This window comes from Physeter macrocephalus, chromosome 20, assembly GCF_002837175.3.
Source record: "Physeter macrocephalus isolate SW-GA chromosome 20, ASM283717v5, whole genome shotgun sequence".
In the NCBI taxonomy this organism is placed as follows: Eukaryota; Metazoa; Chordata; class Mammalia; order Artiodactyla; family Physeteridae; genus Physeter; species Physeter macrocephalus.
The window spans coordinates 2,247,515-2,264,099 of NC_041233.1; the positions used below are offsets into that span (position 1 = coordinate 2,247,515).

The 16,585-nt window shown below is 55.5% G+C and overlaps 1 protein-coding gene across 1 annotated transcript in view; it reads left to right on the forward strand.

Moving 5' to 3' along the window:
* The first annotated feature begins 774 nt into the window (after positions 1-774).
* Positions 775-16,585, forward strand: part of CAPN9 (calpain 9) — a 22,426-nt gene continuing 6,615 nt past the window's right edge. Inside the window, 9 exon segments of the mRNA XM_024117072.2 lie at positions 775-1,006; positions 1,720-1,812; positions 3,041-3,186; positions 3,888-4,103; positions 4,404-4,562; positions 10,040-10,196; positions 10,688-10,806; positions 12,966-13,065; positions 13,068-13,098. Coding sequence (XP_023972840.1) covers positions 775-1,006; positions 1,720-1,812; positions 3,041-3,186; positions 3,888-4,103; positions 4,404-4,562; positions 10,040-10,196; positions 10,688-10,806; positions 12,966-13,065; positions 13,068-13,098 — 1,253 coding nt within the window.

Below are 16,585 nucleotides of genomic sequence, written 5' to 3' on the forward strand. Positions count from 1 at the left end.
CCAAAGCTGAGGAGCTGCAACACAGACTACACGTCCCACGAAGCCGAGAAGATCTACTATCTGGTTCTTTACAGACAAAGTTTGCCAACCCTGCTCTAAATCAAAATGGGAGGCTGTGAGGAAGCTGTCCGTGCAACACGGACCATTGTGATGCGCTAAGCTCTCTGCCGACTACAGAGCACCGCGACTCTCTGATTTAGGAGGTGACTGAAGATCACCCCGTGCCCTCTCCCCACAGCAAAGCCTGCGCTGCCTGCCACCTCCTGGACCGGTTTGGTATCTTGCGCTCTTTTGCCATAAAGCCACCCTCATTGTGATGCGCTAAGCTCTCTGCCGACTACAGAGCACCGCGACTCTGATTTAGGAGGTGACTGAAGATCACCCCGTGCCCTCTCCCCACAGCAAAGCCTGCGCTGCCTGCCACCTCCTGGACCGGTTTGGTATCTTGCGCTCTTTTGCCATAAAGCCACCCTCTCTCTCCCACCGGGGTCTCCCCCGTGCATTAAGCAGAGAGCGCCTGCCTCCGCCCAAACCCGGCTCAGCCTCAGAGGTCCTGCTGCGCTACAGGATCCCCTGGGAGGGGAGAGGGCTCTGTGACAGTTTGCCCTCAGGGTGTGCCCCGTTTCCGTCTAACAGAGAGGTTCCCAGGAAAGCAGGCGGAGGCCAAGGTCCACTTAGCCCAGAGCTGCCACACTGGCTCCTTTTGACTGGCACCTGCATCTCACCTCTCCCCATCCATCACTGACCCCCGAGTCTGCTGGCCCGAGGACAGCCATGCCTTACCTCTACCGGGCCCCAGGGCCTCAGGAGCCCCCCACCCCCAAGGATGCCCGCATCACCCACTCCTCGGGCCAGAGCTTGGAGGAGCTGAGGCAGGCGTGTCTGCAGAAGGGCGTTCTGTTTGAGGATGCAGACTTCCCAGCCAACAGCTCCTCTCTCTTCTACAGCGAGAGGCCCCAGACCCCCTTCGTGTGGAAAAGGCCGGGGGTGAGTGCTGCCAGGGCAGGTGGGCAACAGACAGGGGGTGTGCAGCTGAGCAGCCCAGGAGGGGCCATCAAGGAAAGGATGGGCTGGGAGGCGTGGGCTATGCACAAACCGGACTTAGGCACATCTCCTGAGTCCCCTAGAAGGTATGCGGTTTGAAGGCAGGAATGATGCTCGGGGGGGCAGCTGGCTGCTCTGGGTGGTGGCCAGGGTGTCTGGCTGCACCCGGCCCCCGGCTCCATGATTCCCCGCCGAGGCCCGGGACTCAGGATCAGAGAGGGTCTTGTCATAGGTGGTGAGTGGAAGCCAAAGCCTTATCCGGAAGTGTCAGCTGACATGTCCCACCAGAGCCCAAGGGCAAACACGCAGAAACGGGTGGGAGGTTGCTCCCCGCAGATCCCTTGCGCTAACGCTGAGACACTGCGCCCGAGGTGCTCTGGGGCTTCTGGCCAGAGCCTAGAACGCTCAGAGTGGACGGCAGCTCACTCGGCGAGCGCTCAGGACCTGTGCCATAGACAGGAGGCATGTGAAGTACAGATTCTCTCCCCAAACCATCTCCCTTCCTGGGGGGCAGCCACCATCCGTGTCCCCGCAGGCCCCCTGCCACCAGCAGTCTGGAGGTGATGGACCCACGTGGCACCAGCTGGTGCCTGGGACCAGGAATCAATATTTGCCGGGCTGGATTAGTCCGGGCCCGACCTCTGACCGGGCGCCGGCTGGCTCTCCTTCCGCCAGGGAGGCTGCTGGTCTGGGAGTGGATCCTGTGGGGACAGGACGCTGTGGGCAAGGCTAAGGGTGCCCGACCTAAAGGGGAGACCCTGAGTGCTGGTGCCACCCTGCCGCTAACGTGACCCCTGACCGTGGTCCCAGGCCTCAGTCTCCCCACCTGTAAGGTGGGAACAATTAACGACCAACGTAGGTCCGACGTCTGGCACACGGAAGTTGCTCAGCAAGTGACGGCTGTTGCTCTGATTGCGGTGGCTTTCACTGCAACAGCTCTGAATCTCATCTCACCGTGAGCACCGCATCGACCTCACCATCTCCCCACATTCAAATAATGTCGATATTGTAAATATATAACGTGTCTACTTTAAACAAGCAAACACACACGAAAACATCCGGCCTCTTCAGGGCCGGGCCCAAAGCACCCATGAGCTGTTATTTACACAGTGGTAAGCTCTTTTTTTTTAAATTAATTAATTAATTAATCTATTTATTCATTTTGGCTGCGCCGGGTCTTAGTCGCGGCACACGGGATATTCGTTGCAGCACGCGGGCTCCTCAGTTGCGGCACGTGTGCGGGAACTAGTTCCCGGAGTGCAGAGTCTTACCCACTGGATGCCAGGGAAGTCCCACGCGGTGGTTAGCCCTTTATCGCTACTTCCCGTTGTAGACTGTGTGTGTGTATGTGTGTGCGTGTGAGCGCACATCTATATGCCATGCTGCCCTGGTTCCGGCGTAAGCCGCTTCTGGTTGTCCAGTATTTTCCTAAGTCTGACAAGGCTATCACGGAATGGCTCAGCCTTTCTTCTGAGAAATTCCAGTCACTTCCTTTCGTCCTAACTGGTCTCCCTGCTTGCAGCCGCAGCCCGTCAGGCCACCCCTACTGCCACCAGGGACCTTGCCATGCCCTGCTCGGCGCCCTCAGTGGGCTCAGCATTAGCCAGGAGTGAGGCCCAGGCTCCCACACAGCCCCTGTCCCCGGGCTGCTCTGCACCCGCCGCCCCTCCCCGCGGTTGGACCCTCCCACCGGGACGCCCCGTCGATCTGGGAGGCCCTCCTCTGCTTGGGGAATTTGGGCTTTTGCTCAGGGGGCCTCGCCCACCAGGCCTTCCTGGCTCCCTGAAGCACTGTCGGCCGTCCTATTTCAGCGCTCATGCTGTTTTAATGTAATGACCTGCCTGTGTCCCTCCTCGGTGCCCAAGTCTTCTGAGAGGCAGGCCCTCGTTCATCCCATACCCCACTGCACTCTCAGCTTCCAGCACCTTCTGTCTCACCTTCTAAACAATGATATCAGCCAACAGTTACTGTGACCCGCCAACACTGACTGTTGCAGGATTATCTCACTTACCCCCAAACAGCCCTAAGATCCAGGCATTGTCATCATCCCCGTTCTACCGAAGGAGAAGCTGGCGCCGGACGGTTCGCGCGCGCAGGCAGTTCATGACCGAGCCGGGCACCGCCCCAGAGCTTCGGCCGCTGGTATGACTGGAACCCAACGCCGTCACCCCCGTCCAGGAGGGCGCCCACCCTCCAGCCTACGTGGTCACCCCCTGGCTTCAGGTGTCATTCTGGAGCCTACAGCTCGCCTGCTCTTTGCCAAAGTTTCAATTGCTCCACGATAAGGGCGTGCGGGCTGGAGACTGTCTTTGTCCCCTCCTGGAACGAGGGCCCCCGGGACCCCCCAAGGGATTCCAGTGCCCCAGACCTCGGCTCTGGGAGGTGCTCACCTTAACATTGAGCTGCTCAGTGTCGCCCTGAATGATGGGCGAGGCTCCCACCCAAAGGCCTGACACCTCGGGCCCCTCCACGCTCCGCTTTGACGTATCCTAACTGGGCAGCTGTCCTTCCTGCATTCACTTTCAGAACCCGTTCTGCCCTTTGCTTGGTCTGCGGCTGAGTTCACCCCCTCTGTCTTCACTCCCAGAAACACAGTCTGCGTGTCTCCTACTCAGGGAGGGCAGGGGCTTTGCGTCCCGTCTTACACACGTCTGTGACATCAGAAGCAAGGACCTGGGTGGGGGTTGAGGTTGCTCCGGCAGGACAGAGCCCGGGGTCCCCGGGATGGGGTCAGCCAGGGCAGCAGGCCTACGGGAAGAGCCGCGGCGTCCCTCTGGGAGCCTCCGTGGCTCGGGCGCCGTCTGCCTTTCTCCTCAGCCCTCACTTGCCGCGTGTCCCAGCAGCGACTGCCCGGCCGTCCAGTGGGAACGTGGGGCGGGCGCTCTGCCAGCACCACCTTCTTGGCAAACACAGCCCTGCCTGGGGGCCGGGGAGTGCTGCACGAGAGCAACCAGAGCCAGGAAAGTCACGGGACATCCGGGGGTGCGGGAGAGGCACCCCGTCCCCCCGGGAGCCCAGGGCTAGGAGGCACCGAGCGGGAGCCCGGGCCTGGGGCTGGGGTAAGCAGGGGAGGTCGCCCGGCGGGGAGCCCGCCCCAGGCCTCGCGGGGAGGGCTGTGGATCTGGCGGGGCGTCTCCGGCCTGATGCGGACACAGCCAGGGTGCAGTGCAGCCGAGGGCCTGCCTTCTGCGCCTGTAGCCCGAGCCCCTCAACTCACGAGCGCCTCGGCTTCCCTTCGCCCCCCGACTCCCTGTCTGCCTGCTTCCATGCAATTCCCTCCTGACTCTTCGGCCTCCTGAAGGCCCCGGCCCCCCCTCGAGCCTGGGCTGACGGCCCCTGGCAGCCTGCGTGCACCACAGCACGTGGTCGAGACCTCCCTGCACAGCGGGGCTCCCTTTGGGGCTGCCCTGCCCCCAGAGGCCATAGCGCTCCAGGTCCCCCCGTGCCTCAACTGCCCTGGGCACACGGCCGAGATCAGCGCACAGCCGTGGATCGCAGGGCCCAGCCTCTCCAACCTTGTTAGAAATGCGGCTTTTCCCTTTTACAATGAAGTACTTAATAGAGAAAAATCTGTGTGTTTGGCTGAGCCCCTAATGAGGTACAAGGTGAACCGTACAGGCCCTGAAAGCAAACATTCCTGGACGCTCGGTCCCAAGTCCTCCAGGGAAACCAGCTGCTGGTGCCCAGCCCGGCCTCCCTCCCCGGGTCCCCACGCCGCCGTCTGGGGTCACCTCAGGTCTGTGGAGACCCCTCTGATCCTCCCTTCACAGGACGGCGGTTTCAGGTAATTCGCCCTCAAGCCCCCAGACAGCATTTCTCACTAACAAACACACCTCTGGGGCCCACGCGCATATGCAGGACCCCCAGGCATAAGCGCCGCGCACGGGAGCGCGCACGGGGCGCACGCGTGGGCTCACGCACTCCACGTGCCTACGCACGTCACACATTCAGCACAGGAGGCACCCGCACCTGTCAGCACACGTGCCACGAGGCACGTGGGCGTCCGACACTCCCCCACGGCGCCCTCCCCACGCGCGTGCACGGAGCCCCGTGACCAGCACAGGGCTGCACCGACTCACGGCAGCGCCGGACGGAGGCGTCCGCCACACGTGACGATCTCACCAGCTTACACCTGATGGCTGATCGGCATTGGCTTGACGAGAATTTCCGCGTTTTCTCTTTTTTTGTATTTTTCTCCCTCAACGCACAGTTTGATGCAATTTGATAAAACTCTCCTGGACAGAAACAACCAGTTGCAAGACAAGAGCTGGGAGGCGGGGGCACCTGCAGGTGCAGTTGGTGGAGCTGGTGAGGCAGGCAGGGCCGCAGAAGTCGGGGACGGGCGGACAGCAGGGAGGGGAGGAGGGGCCTTCACGCCCACAGCCCATCGTGTGCCGGGGGCCCAGCCGGGGCTGGGCAGCGTCTGCTAACCTTCACACTCCATTCCAAATGCACTGCTACTCCTGCGGGCCCTGGAGCGACTCCCCTGGGAGGGCCTGGGGGCCGTGCAACAGGGCCCCCGGGGACTCCTGGGCTGCCCTTGCGGGCAGGGGCTCCAACACAGATTCTACCACGGGCCAAAATGTCCCGTCTGGAGGAGGGGGGTATATGTCTCACGTGACAGATAAGAACACAGCCTGGAGAAGTCAGATGGCCGGCCTGACCCGCCGATCGGGAAGGGGAGGGCTCTGGTTTGCACCTTCCCACATGCAAAAGCCCTTGGGCGCTGAGGTCAGGGAGAGAGAGAGAGAACATGGGGGCGGGGGGATCCTCACGGGCAAGGCAGGGCACGGGCACAAAGGAGCTGCCCCTCACCTGCAGCTGCCCTTCCTGCTGTCATATGATGCCAAGACTACTTGGAAAGAGGCAGGAATTTTAGGGCTGGTGTTCAGGATGTCAGCCAGCCCTCTGCCAGGCCTGGGTTTGTCCTACATCAATGGCACAGTGCTCTTCAGAAAATCTCCTGGCTGAGTTTGCTGGGATATTTTTATTTTTAAATTTTATTTGGCTGTGTCGGGTCTTAGCTGCAGCACGCGGGATCTTCTTTGCAGCACGCAGACTTCTCTCTAGTTGAGGAGCGCGGGCTCAGTAGTTGGAGCGCGCGGGCTTCGTTGCCCTGGGGCATGTAGGATCTTATTTCCCCGACCAGGGCTCGAACCCATGTCCCCTGCATTGGAAGGCGGATTCTTAACCACTGGACCACCAGGGAAGTCCCTGGGATATTTTTTAAACTAATAAACCCCTGGGCTGGCACATCCTGGAGGCTGCAAAGAGAGCCCCATCATTCTACACTTTAGCCTGGGAATGCCTCCTTCCTTCAAAGAAATCACCACCCTCTTCTGGCCCTTTAAGACACAGACTAGAGGAGAAGCAGGGTCCTGGGAAGCTTGTGGAAAGCAGTTAAGGACAAAGCTCTTCCCCAGGCGTCCACCCAGACCTGGTGGCAAGTGGCTGTCTCCAGCCCTCATTTCTGGAACTAGGTGGGGAAAGTCCCTCACTCACCTAAGTGCATTTGGACCCAGTTAAAATGATGGGGGACTTCCCTGGTGGCACAGTGGTTAAGCATCCGCCTGCCCATGCAGGGGACATGGGTTCGAGCCCTGGTCCGGGAAGATCCCACATGCCGCGGAGCAACTAAGCCTGTGCACCACAACTACTGAGCCTGCGCTCTAGAGCCCGTGAGCCACAACTACGGAGCCCACGTGCCATAATTACTGGAGCCTGAGCGCCTAGAGACCGTGCTCTGCAATAAGAGAAGCCACTGCAATGAGAAGCCCGCGCACCGCAATGAAGAGTAGCCCCCGCTCGCCGCAACGAGAGAAAGTCCGTGCGCAGCAGCAAAGACCCAATGCAGCCAAAAAAAAAAAAAAAAAAAAAGATGGGGCATCCGCTGTGTGCAGAACTTTCATCCACATCCCCTGATTTGCTGATTCCCCTCCCTGGACGGTCACACGATGCCTGTCAACTGCCCGCTGCCTCTGAAACAGCCCATCCCCTGCCGTCAGTCTGTCCTGGTGCTTTGTCCCTCCCCAGCTTGTACATCTGTTCAGGGCTCTGGCCGCAGTCACTCTGCAGGGACTTTCTCTCTCTTGTTCGTGACTGTAGTCCATGCCAGGAATGGAGCCTGACGCCTCAGAAAATGGAAAGAAGATATGAATTTTATATAAATGCTCTCAAAAACCTTTTGTTAATGTTTTATACATATCTCTCCATGTTTTATATATATAATTCTATTACATACACCTATATGATTGTGTGTAATATATGATAAAATATATAATGCACTGTGATAAAATTATATGAGCGATATGTGCACATAATCTATAGATATATAAAAATTTTCACCTAAATGTGTAGTTAAAAGAAGAAAGAAGCTGGAGGGGAGTGAGGGGGAATTTGTGCTGAATCCCAGGCCTGTGGTGTGGGTATTACTTCACTGTAACAGGAGGAATTTGAAGCCCACGGAGGGCACAGAGCTCATGGGTGTGGAGCTGGGGTTCAAACCTGCGGCCCCGGCTCCTAGCCCAGGGCCCCTGAGCAGCGATGTGAAGCCTCAGTGCGTGGTCCTCTGTGCAGCCAGGAGGGTCGGGAGTCTATCTGGTCAGAGGGCGCATGGGGGTTCTCAGAAGGCAGGACCTCTCCCCAGGGGTGTGACCAACCAGGGACAAACCCAGGTCTGCGAGGAATAGGGTCACGGCAGGCTTTCACCTCTTCTTGTCCCTTCCTGGGAAAAATCAAATATAGGAAAAAAGCCCCCTGCGTCGTCGTTCCTCCAGCGGATGGATGCCCCCCTGGTCCAGGCTCGCAGCCCAGGAGTTTACAGGGAACAGAGGTTCCCGGTGCCCTGGCCTGGCTCTCCTGCACCCTGACCAAGGCTAACACTCACGTATATGAACTCGGCGCCTGCCATGCATTCTCCTAAGTGCACGTTGCCTCATTTCATCTTCCCAACCTCCCTTCCAATTTTACGGAAGAGAAACCAGATCTGAGGGAAGCTGAGTGCCTTATCCAAAGTCACAGGAGTGACGGACAGGATCCGAACGGGCTCTGAACCCTGACGCCACCCTGCCTCTCAGGGGCTCATCCTTTGGGGAAGTCCCGCTCGCCACCGAAGCAATCCACTCTCCTTCCTGCAACCGACTTGAGAGCATCCCCAAGCCAGTTAAACTGGGCCCTGCATTTCAGGATTTAGTCTAAAATTGGGCTGGGGTTACCTTTATTCTATCTATATTTTAAAAAAAGAGAGAAAGAGAGAGACCTAAAAACCATACCAGTGGAGCAAACTCACTTACAGCTGAGCTACCACCACGATGGTCTAATGGTTAAAGTGGGCCATGCTGGAACCTCCATGTTGAGTGACCAAGCCCCCCTCACCCAGAACCCGGAAGCCACAAAGCTAGAGGGATGACAGCTGAGAGACAGAGTTGGTGGATCATAGATACACCACAGGGAGCTAGATGGTGGAATTGTTCTAGATGTAACTCTGACCTCTCAAAAAGATTGCATTCAGATCGGCATTCATTCACCGAAGTCCGGCCCCTAGGAGGGTGTCCCTGCCCCTGTTCCCACGTCTCCCCTCTCGTTTCTCCACCCGCCTCTTCCTCTGCCTGCCCTCCCCCTACGCCCCTACGTTGCTCTTCAGTAGAAAATCATGGAACGGGTGCCTTTATTTTTCACAGTTTTGGTTTGTCACATTGGTGTAAACATGTGTGGTTGGCTGGTGGTTGATTACAAATATCATTTTGTAACACTTCCATGACATCCAATACTGTTCATAGCATACGTGTACCTTACGAAGGGTCACCATCAAATGGCCCTGCAGCCCCAAAACAGAAGCAGAACAGGACCGCACCGTTGCCTGCCCCCTGCCCGTTAGCGCCCCCTGCGTGCAACCTTCCACCCAGCCGTCCAACAGCCTGACCTGCAGGGGTGCCGTCTCCTGACGGCAGTGCAGTGCTAGTATGGCCGACCCCACCCATCAGTACCCACCCAACAGAGACAAAGCAATCTCGTTTTTCCCTTTGTTTAAATTGTGCAAATAACTTTGGCTTCTGAATCTCCCCCTTCAAAAGCTCAGAGCAATTCGACTGAATAGACTCTCAGACCCGGAAAATACACACAATTCCCTACGCTGGCAAAGGCAAAACTTGGAGAAGAGGGTGGAGGAGGTCAGCTTACTGCAGGAGCTCACTCCATCCAGCTCTGGCCCGTCCTGGCCACTGAGAGCTGAAAGCAGGGACGGTCACCTGGAGGGCACACGGTCAGCTCTGCAGAACAAAGGGCGCTGAGAGCCTCCAGTCTCTGTCCCTTCCCCTCTGCACCTCCCCCAAGCCAGGCCCGGCTGCCAAAGACCAGCTAATGCATCAGCAACCGGTGGTAGGCGCCCCGCCGGTGACACCCTAGGGAAAGCCAGAAGCGGAGGGCCTCCGAAGCAGCTTTCCTGACACGAGGCCCTCTGGGAGTCTCTTGCCGGTGGACAGCAACCAGGAGGGGTCATTTGACAAGGCCCGAGTCCAGCGCACACGGCACTTGCCAGGAACGTGCCTCTCAGGAGGCCCAGCGGAGTGTGCTGGGGTCTCGAGTTCCATCGGCCGTGGCGTTATCTACAGAGAGCAAACAGATGTGGGATAAACGTGGAGGTCCTGCCCTGCCCGTTAACTGGATCCTCCCAGACCTCTGCTCACGCGTGTTTCATAGGCAGCATCGAAACACGGCTGGACGCAGAGGCGGCGCTCGCTCCGTTCTCAGGGCAGGCGGATGGAGGCCGCAGGAGTCTCGCACGACACGGACCAAATATCGTCTCACGTTTGATTGCGCTTTGGAGTTCTCCTCTACATGTGTGTTAACCTGAAGACGTAGTTGGGGAAATCAGTAGGTCAACAGATCTTGAAAATGCAAGATAATTGAAAGCAAATACCCACAGAGCTACCATTATCTATAACTAAACTGAGTCTAGGTTGGGGGGAGGCATCGGTCCCAGAAACGTCCTCCCCAGGCACTGCAGGGCGCGATCTCTGAGGCCCCCCCAAAGGCCGCAGGTGCTCCTGAGCTACAGCTATGCCGTGCCTGCTACCTAGTCCTGCTGAGGTTACCGTCTGCAGCCTCGGCCCCCGGAAGTTACGGCTCTGGAACTACACAGCGCCGATGTGCAAGTATGTCTGAAACCCAAGCAAGCATATCCTGTAAGATTGCCAAGACAATGACAGTTGTTTACAACAAACTGGGCAACAGAAGAGTCAGGAGGGGAAGCAGAAGGGAGGACGGAGGTATTTGCTGCTATTCTGATTCTGTCCACTCTTTTTTATTTTTATTTGTTTTATTTGTGGTACACGAGCGTCTCACTGTTGTGGCCTCTCCCGTTGCGGAGCACAGGCTCCGGACGCGCAGGCTCAGCGGCCATGGCTCACGGGCCCAGCCGCTCCGCGGCACGTGGGATCTTCCCGGACCGGGGCTCGAACCCGCGTCCCCTGCATCGGCAGGCGGACTCTCAACCACTGCACCACCAGGGAAGCCCTGTCCGCTCTTTTAAATACAGAAAAGATGTGGCCACATCTGGAATGCCCCAACATCCCTTTCTGGCCTCGAGTTTTCCTGTTTCTTGTGAATTGGTGGCGAACACTGATTTCTGGCTTTCATCCTGCAGGCGACTGCTGGCTGTTAGCTGCCGTTGTCTCCCTTACGCTTAATGAAAAGGCACTGGCTACAACTGTCCCCCAGGACCAAAGCTGTGGCCCGGGTTACGCAGGGATATTCCATTTCCAGGTAAGGGGGAACCCTGGCCAGCGGACTGACCTCTTAGGGGCCCAGTGTGATGCCATGGGTCTCTCCAGCTGCGTGGGAACCCTAGAAAGAAGTGCCCCTAGACCCAACCGCACTTCGTCAAGGGATAACCCCCGAAGTGTTAGGAGAGCCTTGCAGGCGTTCTGCCGTGAACCCTTTCAGGGAGTATGCAGGAAAAGTCTAAGGTGTTTTGACAAATCTGGAGGCGCATTTGTTAAGGGTTTTAGTATCTGGAGTTTCTTGGGCTTTAAGCATAAATGGTCTGAAACGACTATACCTCCCGGGAACTGGATTGTTTCTCACAAACTGAGTCTCCTTATTAAAGAAATATAGGTTTGGAGACATGAGTGCGTTTAAAAATAAAAGCTGGGAACATCACAGCGGCATCTCCTGTCGGGATCCCCTGGTGGGGGGGTCCTGCCCCGGGCTTCGCCTGCGCCTGCGTGTTCGCACCTCCCTTTCACCAGCTACTTCCTCCGCCCCCAGCCCTGCAGAAGCTCTGACCAGCTATTGACACACGCCCCTCTGCTTACTAAGTGAGGACCTCACACAGTTTTCCTGGTGGCCCTGGGCCTTCACATCCTACCTGAAAAAAGGAGAAATGACGTTGCAGGCTCTCCTAGAACAAAAAGGGATCCTTCAAAGGAGGCGCAGGTGCAGACACAGCCCTCCTCCTTTCCCTTCGGCCCAGCACCGCCCCTTCTCCTGTGGGCCAACCCAGCCCTCCGGTCTCTGCAGCCGCAATCTGAGTTCGGATTCCAGCCCTTTCGCTGCTGTGGGGCCTGGCCCTGCTGGCTGCCTGTCAGTCACCTGCTGATGTCTGGTGACAATACTGTCATCTCCCCCGTGGGGAGAGGGGCGCCGGAAGTGAGCCCCTCCTCCCTCTCCTCTCCTGTCCTCACCCACAGTCCTGGCCCCCGGGCTGATGGGGCCCTCTCTCTGCCACCGGCAATGCCCTCTGAGCCAGCGCTCCCTTGGATAGCCGGCCCTGAGCGCCCCCAGCCCTGGCCCCAGCTCCAGGGAGCCCGAGGCCCAGCCTGGCCAGCAAGCACACTGCTCCACAGTGCCTCTGCCCCCAGGGAAGCCTGGGGTGACACGGTTGGGAGGATAAAGCCCCACGGGGAGCCCAGCTGGGGCCGGTGACAGCATGCCCACACGGTGCTCCTACACATACCGCTCGGGCCCCTCACCAGGGCCCAGAGGGGCATATTCCTTAAATGCACACAACTCTGCGAGGAGAGCGCAGGCCCGCTACGAGTCACTGAGCCCGAGGATTCTCAGGACACCCAGCAGCACTGCAAATAAATGGCTCGGGGGCCACGGCCGAGCCTCTCTGTCTCCGTCTTCTTCCCCTAGATCTCTCTCTCGGCCGACTGGATGACAAGGCACACGCACACATGTGCGCGCACGGAGGCACGCAAGCTCTTGCACACAGTGCACGAACACACAAGCACATGCGTGTGAGAGCGTGAGAACACACGTGCAGCAGGGAACTCGCCTCAATGTTATGTGGCAGCCTGGATGGGAGGGGAGTCTGGGGGAGAATGGATACAGGTATAGGTACGGCTGAGTCGCTTTGCTGTGCACCTGAAACTATCACAGCACTGTTAATCAGCTATACTCCAATAGAAAATAAAAATTAACAAAAAAAAAACACACGTGCAGGCACGTATGCGCGCACACACGCGCCCCTCACGCGTCACACCTGGCACAAACGTCCAGCTGTCCCACTACAGCCTCTCTCTGTGTCTTAGAGCCTCCACCTCCAGATGAGTAGGGAACACCTGGGTCAGAACGTGAAACTGCCTGCAGGGAGGGGTGGAGGTCCAGCTGTGGGCGGACCAAGCCTACACCGCCCACCCCCGTGAGAGAAGAGCTGATGCAGGGCCGTGGAGGGTCCACGGAGGACCCGTCCCGCTCGCCCCAGCCTTGCGTGGGGACACCGAGCCTTCGGCCCGTGTCACTGGTGGGCCAGCTCAGCTCCAGGTCCAGGGGGCCCCCCCCATGGAACCCAGGACTGGTTTTCCTCGACCGCAGGGCAGCATGGTCCAGTTGAGGGGAGGAAAGCCGTCAGCATTTGCAGGTGTGGTGGGCCTCCCGAGGGCCTCCCCGCTCAGTTTTGGCCTCCACCCCGGCTGTAGTTCCGGCAGCCCAGCCAGCGGCTGGACGTGGTGATGGATGACCAGCTGCCCACCTCCAAGGACCGCGTGGTCCTCCTGCACTCCGCCGACCGCGGCGAGCTCCGAGCACCTCGCTGGAGAAGGCCCGCGCTAAGTGGGTTCTCCCCGCTCGCCCGCAGGCCCAGGCCCAGGAAGCCCCGGCTCCACACCCCAGGCCTCTGCCTGGAGCACCCTCAGAGAGCGAGACAGAGGGTCTGGGCGTACCCGTGCGGCTCCCCGGAGCCCACCTAACTGGGGCTCGGTCGGGTGGGTGGTGGAAAAGGAGCAGCCGGAATAGTCTTCCTGTCATGGCCTGGGTGTGCTCATCCTCGAGCATGGTGGTGACACGTGTCCCCTTTCTTTCCCTGGCTCACAAGTCTGGCCTTTGGAAGAGCAGGGAGGTTAAGCAGAGGGAAATTCTGGCTGTGTTGATAAAACTTGGTTCTCCAGACTTCCCGTCAAGAAGTCGTAGCTCAAACACCTGGATTATTAACCACGTGGATATCAAGGCATTATTTTTTCCCCCTTCAGAATATTCCTTCTTTTACTCTTTAAAAAATTGTGGTAAATTTTACCATTTTAAACTTTTTCAGCGTAGAGTTCAGTGACATAAACACATTCACATCGCTGCGCAGCCGTCACCTCCAGCCAGCTCCAGAACTGCTTCATTTTGCAAAAGTGAAACTCTGCATCCATTACACACTAACTCCTCATTTCCCCTCCCCTGCCCCTGGCAGCCACCCTTCTACTTTCTGTCCCCATGGACTTGACTAGCCCAGGAACCTCATAAGCAGAATCGAGATGACCATTTTTCATCACTTGGCTGATGGCCTCAGTTCCCTCCGGCACGCTCGATTTCCAGCCACCAGCTTGTCAGTGAGAGGCCACAGCAGCCTGACTTCTGTGCTCAGATGACAGCAGAGCTACCCCAGGAGTCCCTTTTGGGCCTAGATCTTCAAGCCACAGGGAATCCTGTCCTCAGAGACGGGAACCAGGAAGGATGGTCGTGCTTCTACCTCCAGGTCAGGCTTACACGTGGCAAAAAAATATGAAGGCAAACTGGAGTTAGGTCAATCCTTGAAGTCATCAGGACAGGATTAGAGCCATCAGAGAAGAACCAGAGGTGGCCGCCTCACCTCAGGCAACACCCTCAGTGCCACCAGACAGGCTTGAGGTGGGCCAAGGGGCACTGCTGACAGGTACAGCGGGGAAGCTAGTACTGGCTCTGTCCCTCACTGAGTCCTCCCATCCAGGCGCCTGGCTGGGAGGATCCTCTCCAAGGCCAGCTGGGCAGGGGGCAGCTGTATTCTCGGTGAGCCCAGCACAGGGCAGTCCTCTCCCTGCAGCTGTGCAAAAGGCTTGGGCCAGGAGCTCCAGCCACTGGCACTCAATGGGATGTGAAGAGTAAGCCCTCTGCCTCAGAAAGGAGAGTAAAGACTAGGTTTCCTAAAAAGAAAATCTTTGGGGTTTTTTTTTGTCATTAAAAGAGGCCAAAACTGGTTGGGAGAACACCTCACCGAAATAGATGTACAGATGCAAATAAGCGTATGGAGAGATGCTCAACATCATTTGTCATTAGGAAATTGCAAATTAAGACAACGATGAAATATCACTACGTACCTACAATAGCAACTGCTGAGTGGGCTGTGGTGTGAGAGGCACTCTCACGCTTTGCTGGTGGGGATGCAAACCCGCTCAGCCATTTCAGAAGACGATGCGGCAGATCCTTACGCAACTAAGCATCATCTTACCAAAAGATCCAGCAATCATACTCTTCGGTAAATGAGATCCAGAAACGGGAAGCAACCTAGATGTGCTTCAAGATGAATGGATAAACAAACTGTGGTATATTCAGGCAATGGAATATTCTTCAGTGATTAAGAAAAATGAGCTGTCAAGCATGAAAAGATATGGGTGAATGTGAAAAGCATATTGCTAAATGAAAGAAGCCAATCTGAAAACGCTGCATACTAGATAATTCCAACAATATGACATTCTTGAAAAGGCAAACCTATGGAGATGGTCAAAAGATCAGTGGTAATAGAAACAGACCAGTCACAAGCATTGAAATTGAAACTGTGATTAAACAACTTCCAACAAACAAAAGCCCAGGACCAGATGGCTTCACAGGTGAATTCTATCAAACATTTAGAGAAGAGCTAACATCTATCCCTCTCAAACTCTTCCAAAATATAGCAGAGGGAGGAACACTCCCAAACTCATTCTATGAGTCCACCATCACCCTGATACCAAAACCAGACAAAATGTCACAAAAAAAGAAAACTACAGGCCAATATCACTGATGATCATAGATGCAAAGATCCTCAACAAAATACCAGCAAACAGAATCCAACAGCACATTAAAAGGATCATACACCATAATCAAGTGGGGTTTATCCCAGGAATGCAAGGATTCTTCAATATATGCAAATCAATCAATGTGATACGCCATATTAACAAACTGAAGGCTAAAAACCATATGATCATCTCAACAGATGCAGAAAAAGCTTTCCACAAAATTCAGCACCCATTTATGGTAAAAATCCTTCAGAAAGTAGGCATAGAGGGGACTTACCTCAACATAATAAAGGCCATATATGACAAACCCACAGCCAACATCGTTCTCAGTGGTGAAAAACTGAAACCATTTCCACTAAGATCAGGAACAAGACAAGGTTGCCCACTCTCACCGCTATTATTCAACATAGTTTTAGAAATTTTAGCCACAGCAATCAGAGAAGAAAAAGAAATAAAAGGAATCCAAATCGCAAAAGAAGAAGTAAAACTGTCATTGTTTGCAGATGACATGATACTATACATAGAGAATCCTAAAGATGTTACCAGAAAACTACTAGAGCTAATCAATGAATCTGGTAAAGTAGTTGGATTAATGCACAGATTAATGGATTAATTAATGGATTAATTAAAGGATTAATGCACAAATTAATGCACAGAAATCTCTTGCATTCCTATACACTAATGATGAAAAATCTGAAAGAGAAATTAAGGAAACACTCCCATTTACCACTGAAACAAAAAGAATAAAATACCTAGGAATAAACCTATCTAAGGAGACAAAAGACCTGTATGCAGAAAACTGTAAGACACTGATGAAAGAAATTAAAGATGATTCAAACAGATGGAGAGATATACCATGTTCTTGGATTGGAAGAATCAACATTGTGAAAATAACTATACTGACCTCATTCCGGTCAGAATGGCGATCATCAAAACATCTACAAGCAATAAAGGCTGGAGAGGGTGTAGAGAAAAGGGAACCCTCTTGCACTGTTGGTGGGAATGTAAATTGATACAGCCACTATGGAGAACAGTATGGAGGTTCCTCAATAAACTAAAAATAGAACTACCATATGACCAAGCAATCCCACTACTGGGCATATACCCTGAGAAAACCATAATTCAAAAAGAGTCATGTACCACAATGTCCATTGCAGCACTGTTTACAATAGCCAGGACATGGAAGCAACCTAAGTGTCCATCGACAGATGAATGGATAAAGAAGATGTGGCACATATATACAATGGAATATTACTCAGCCATAAAAATAAACAAAATTGAGTTATTTGTAGTGAGGTGGATGG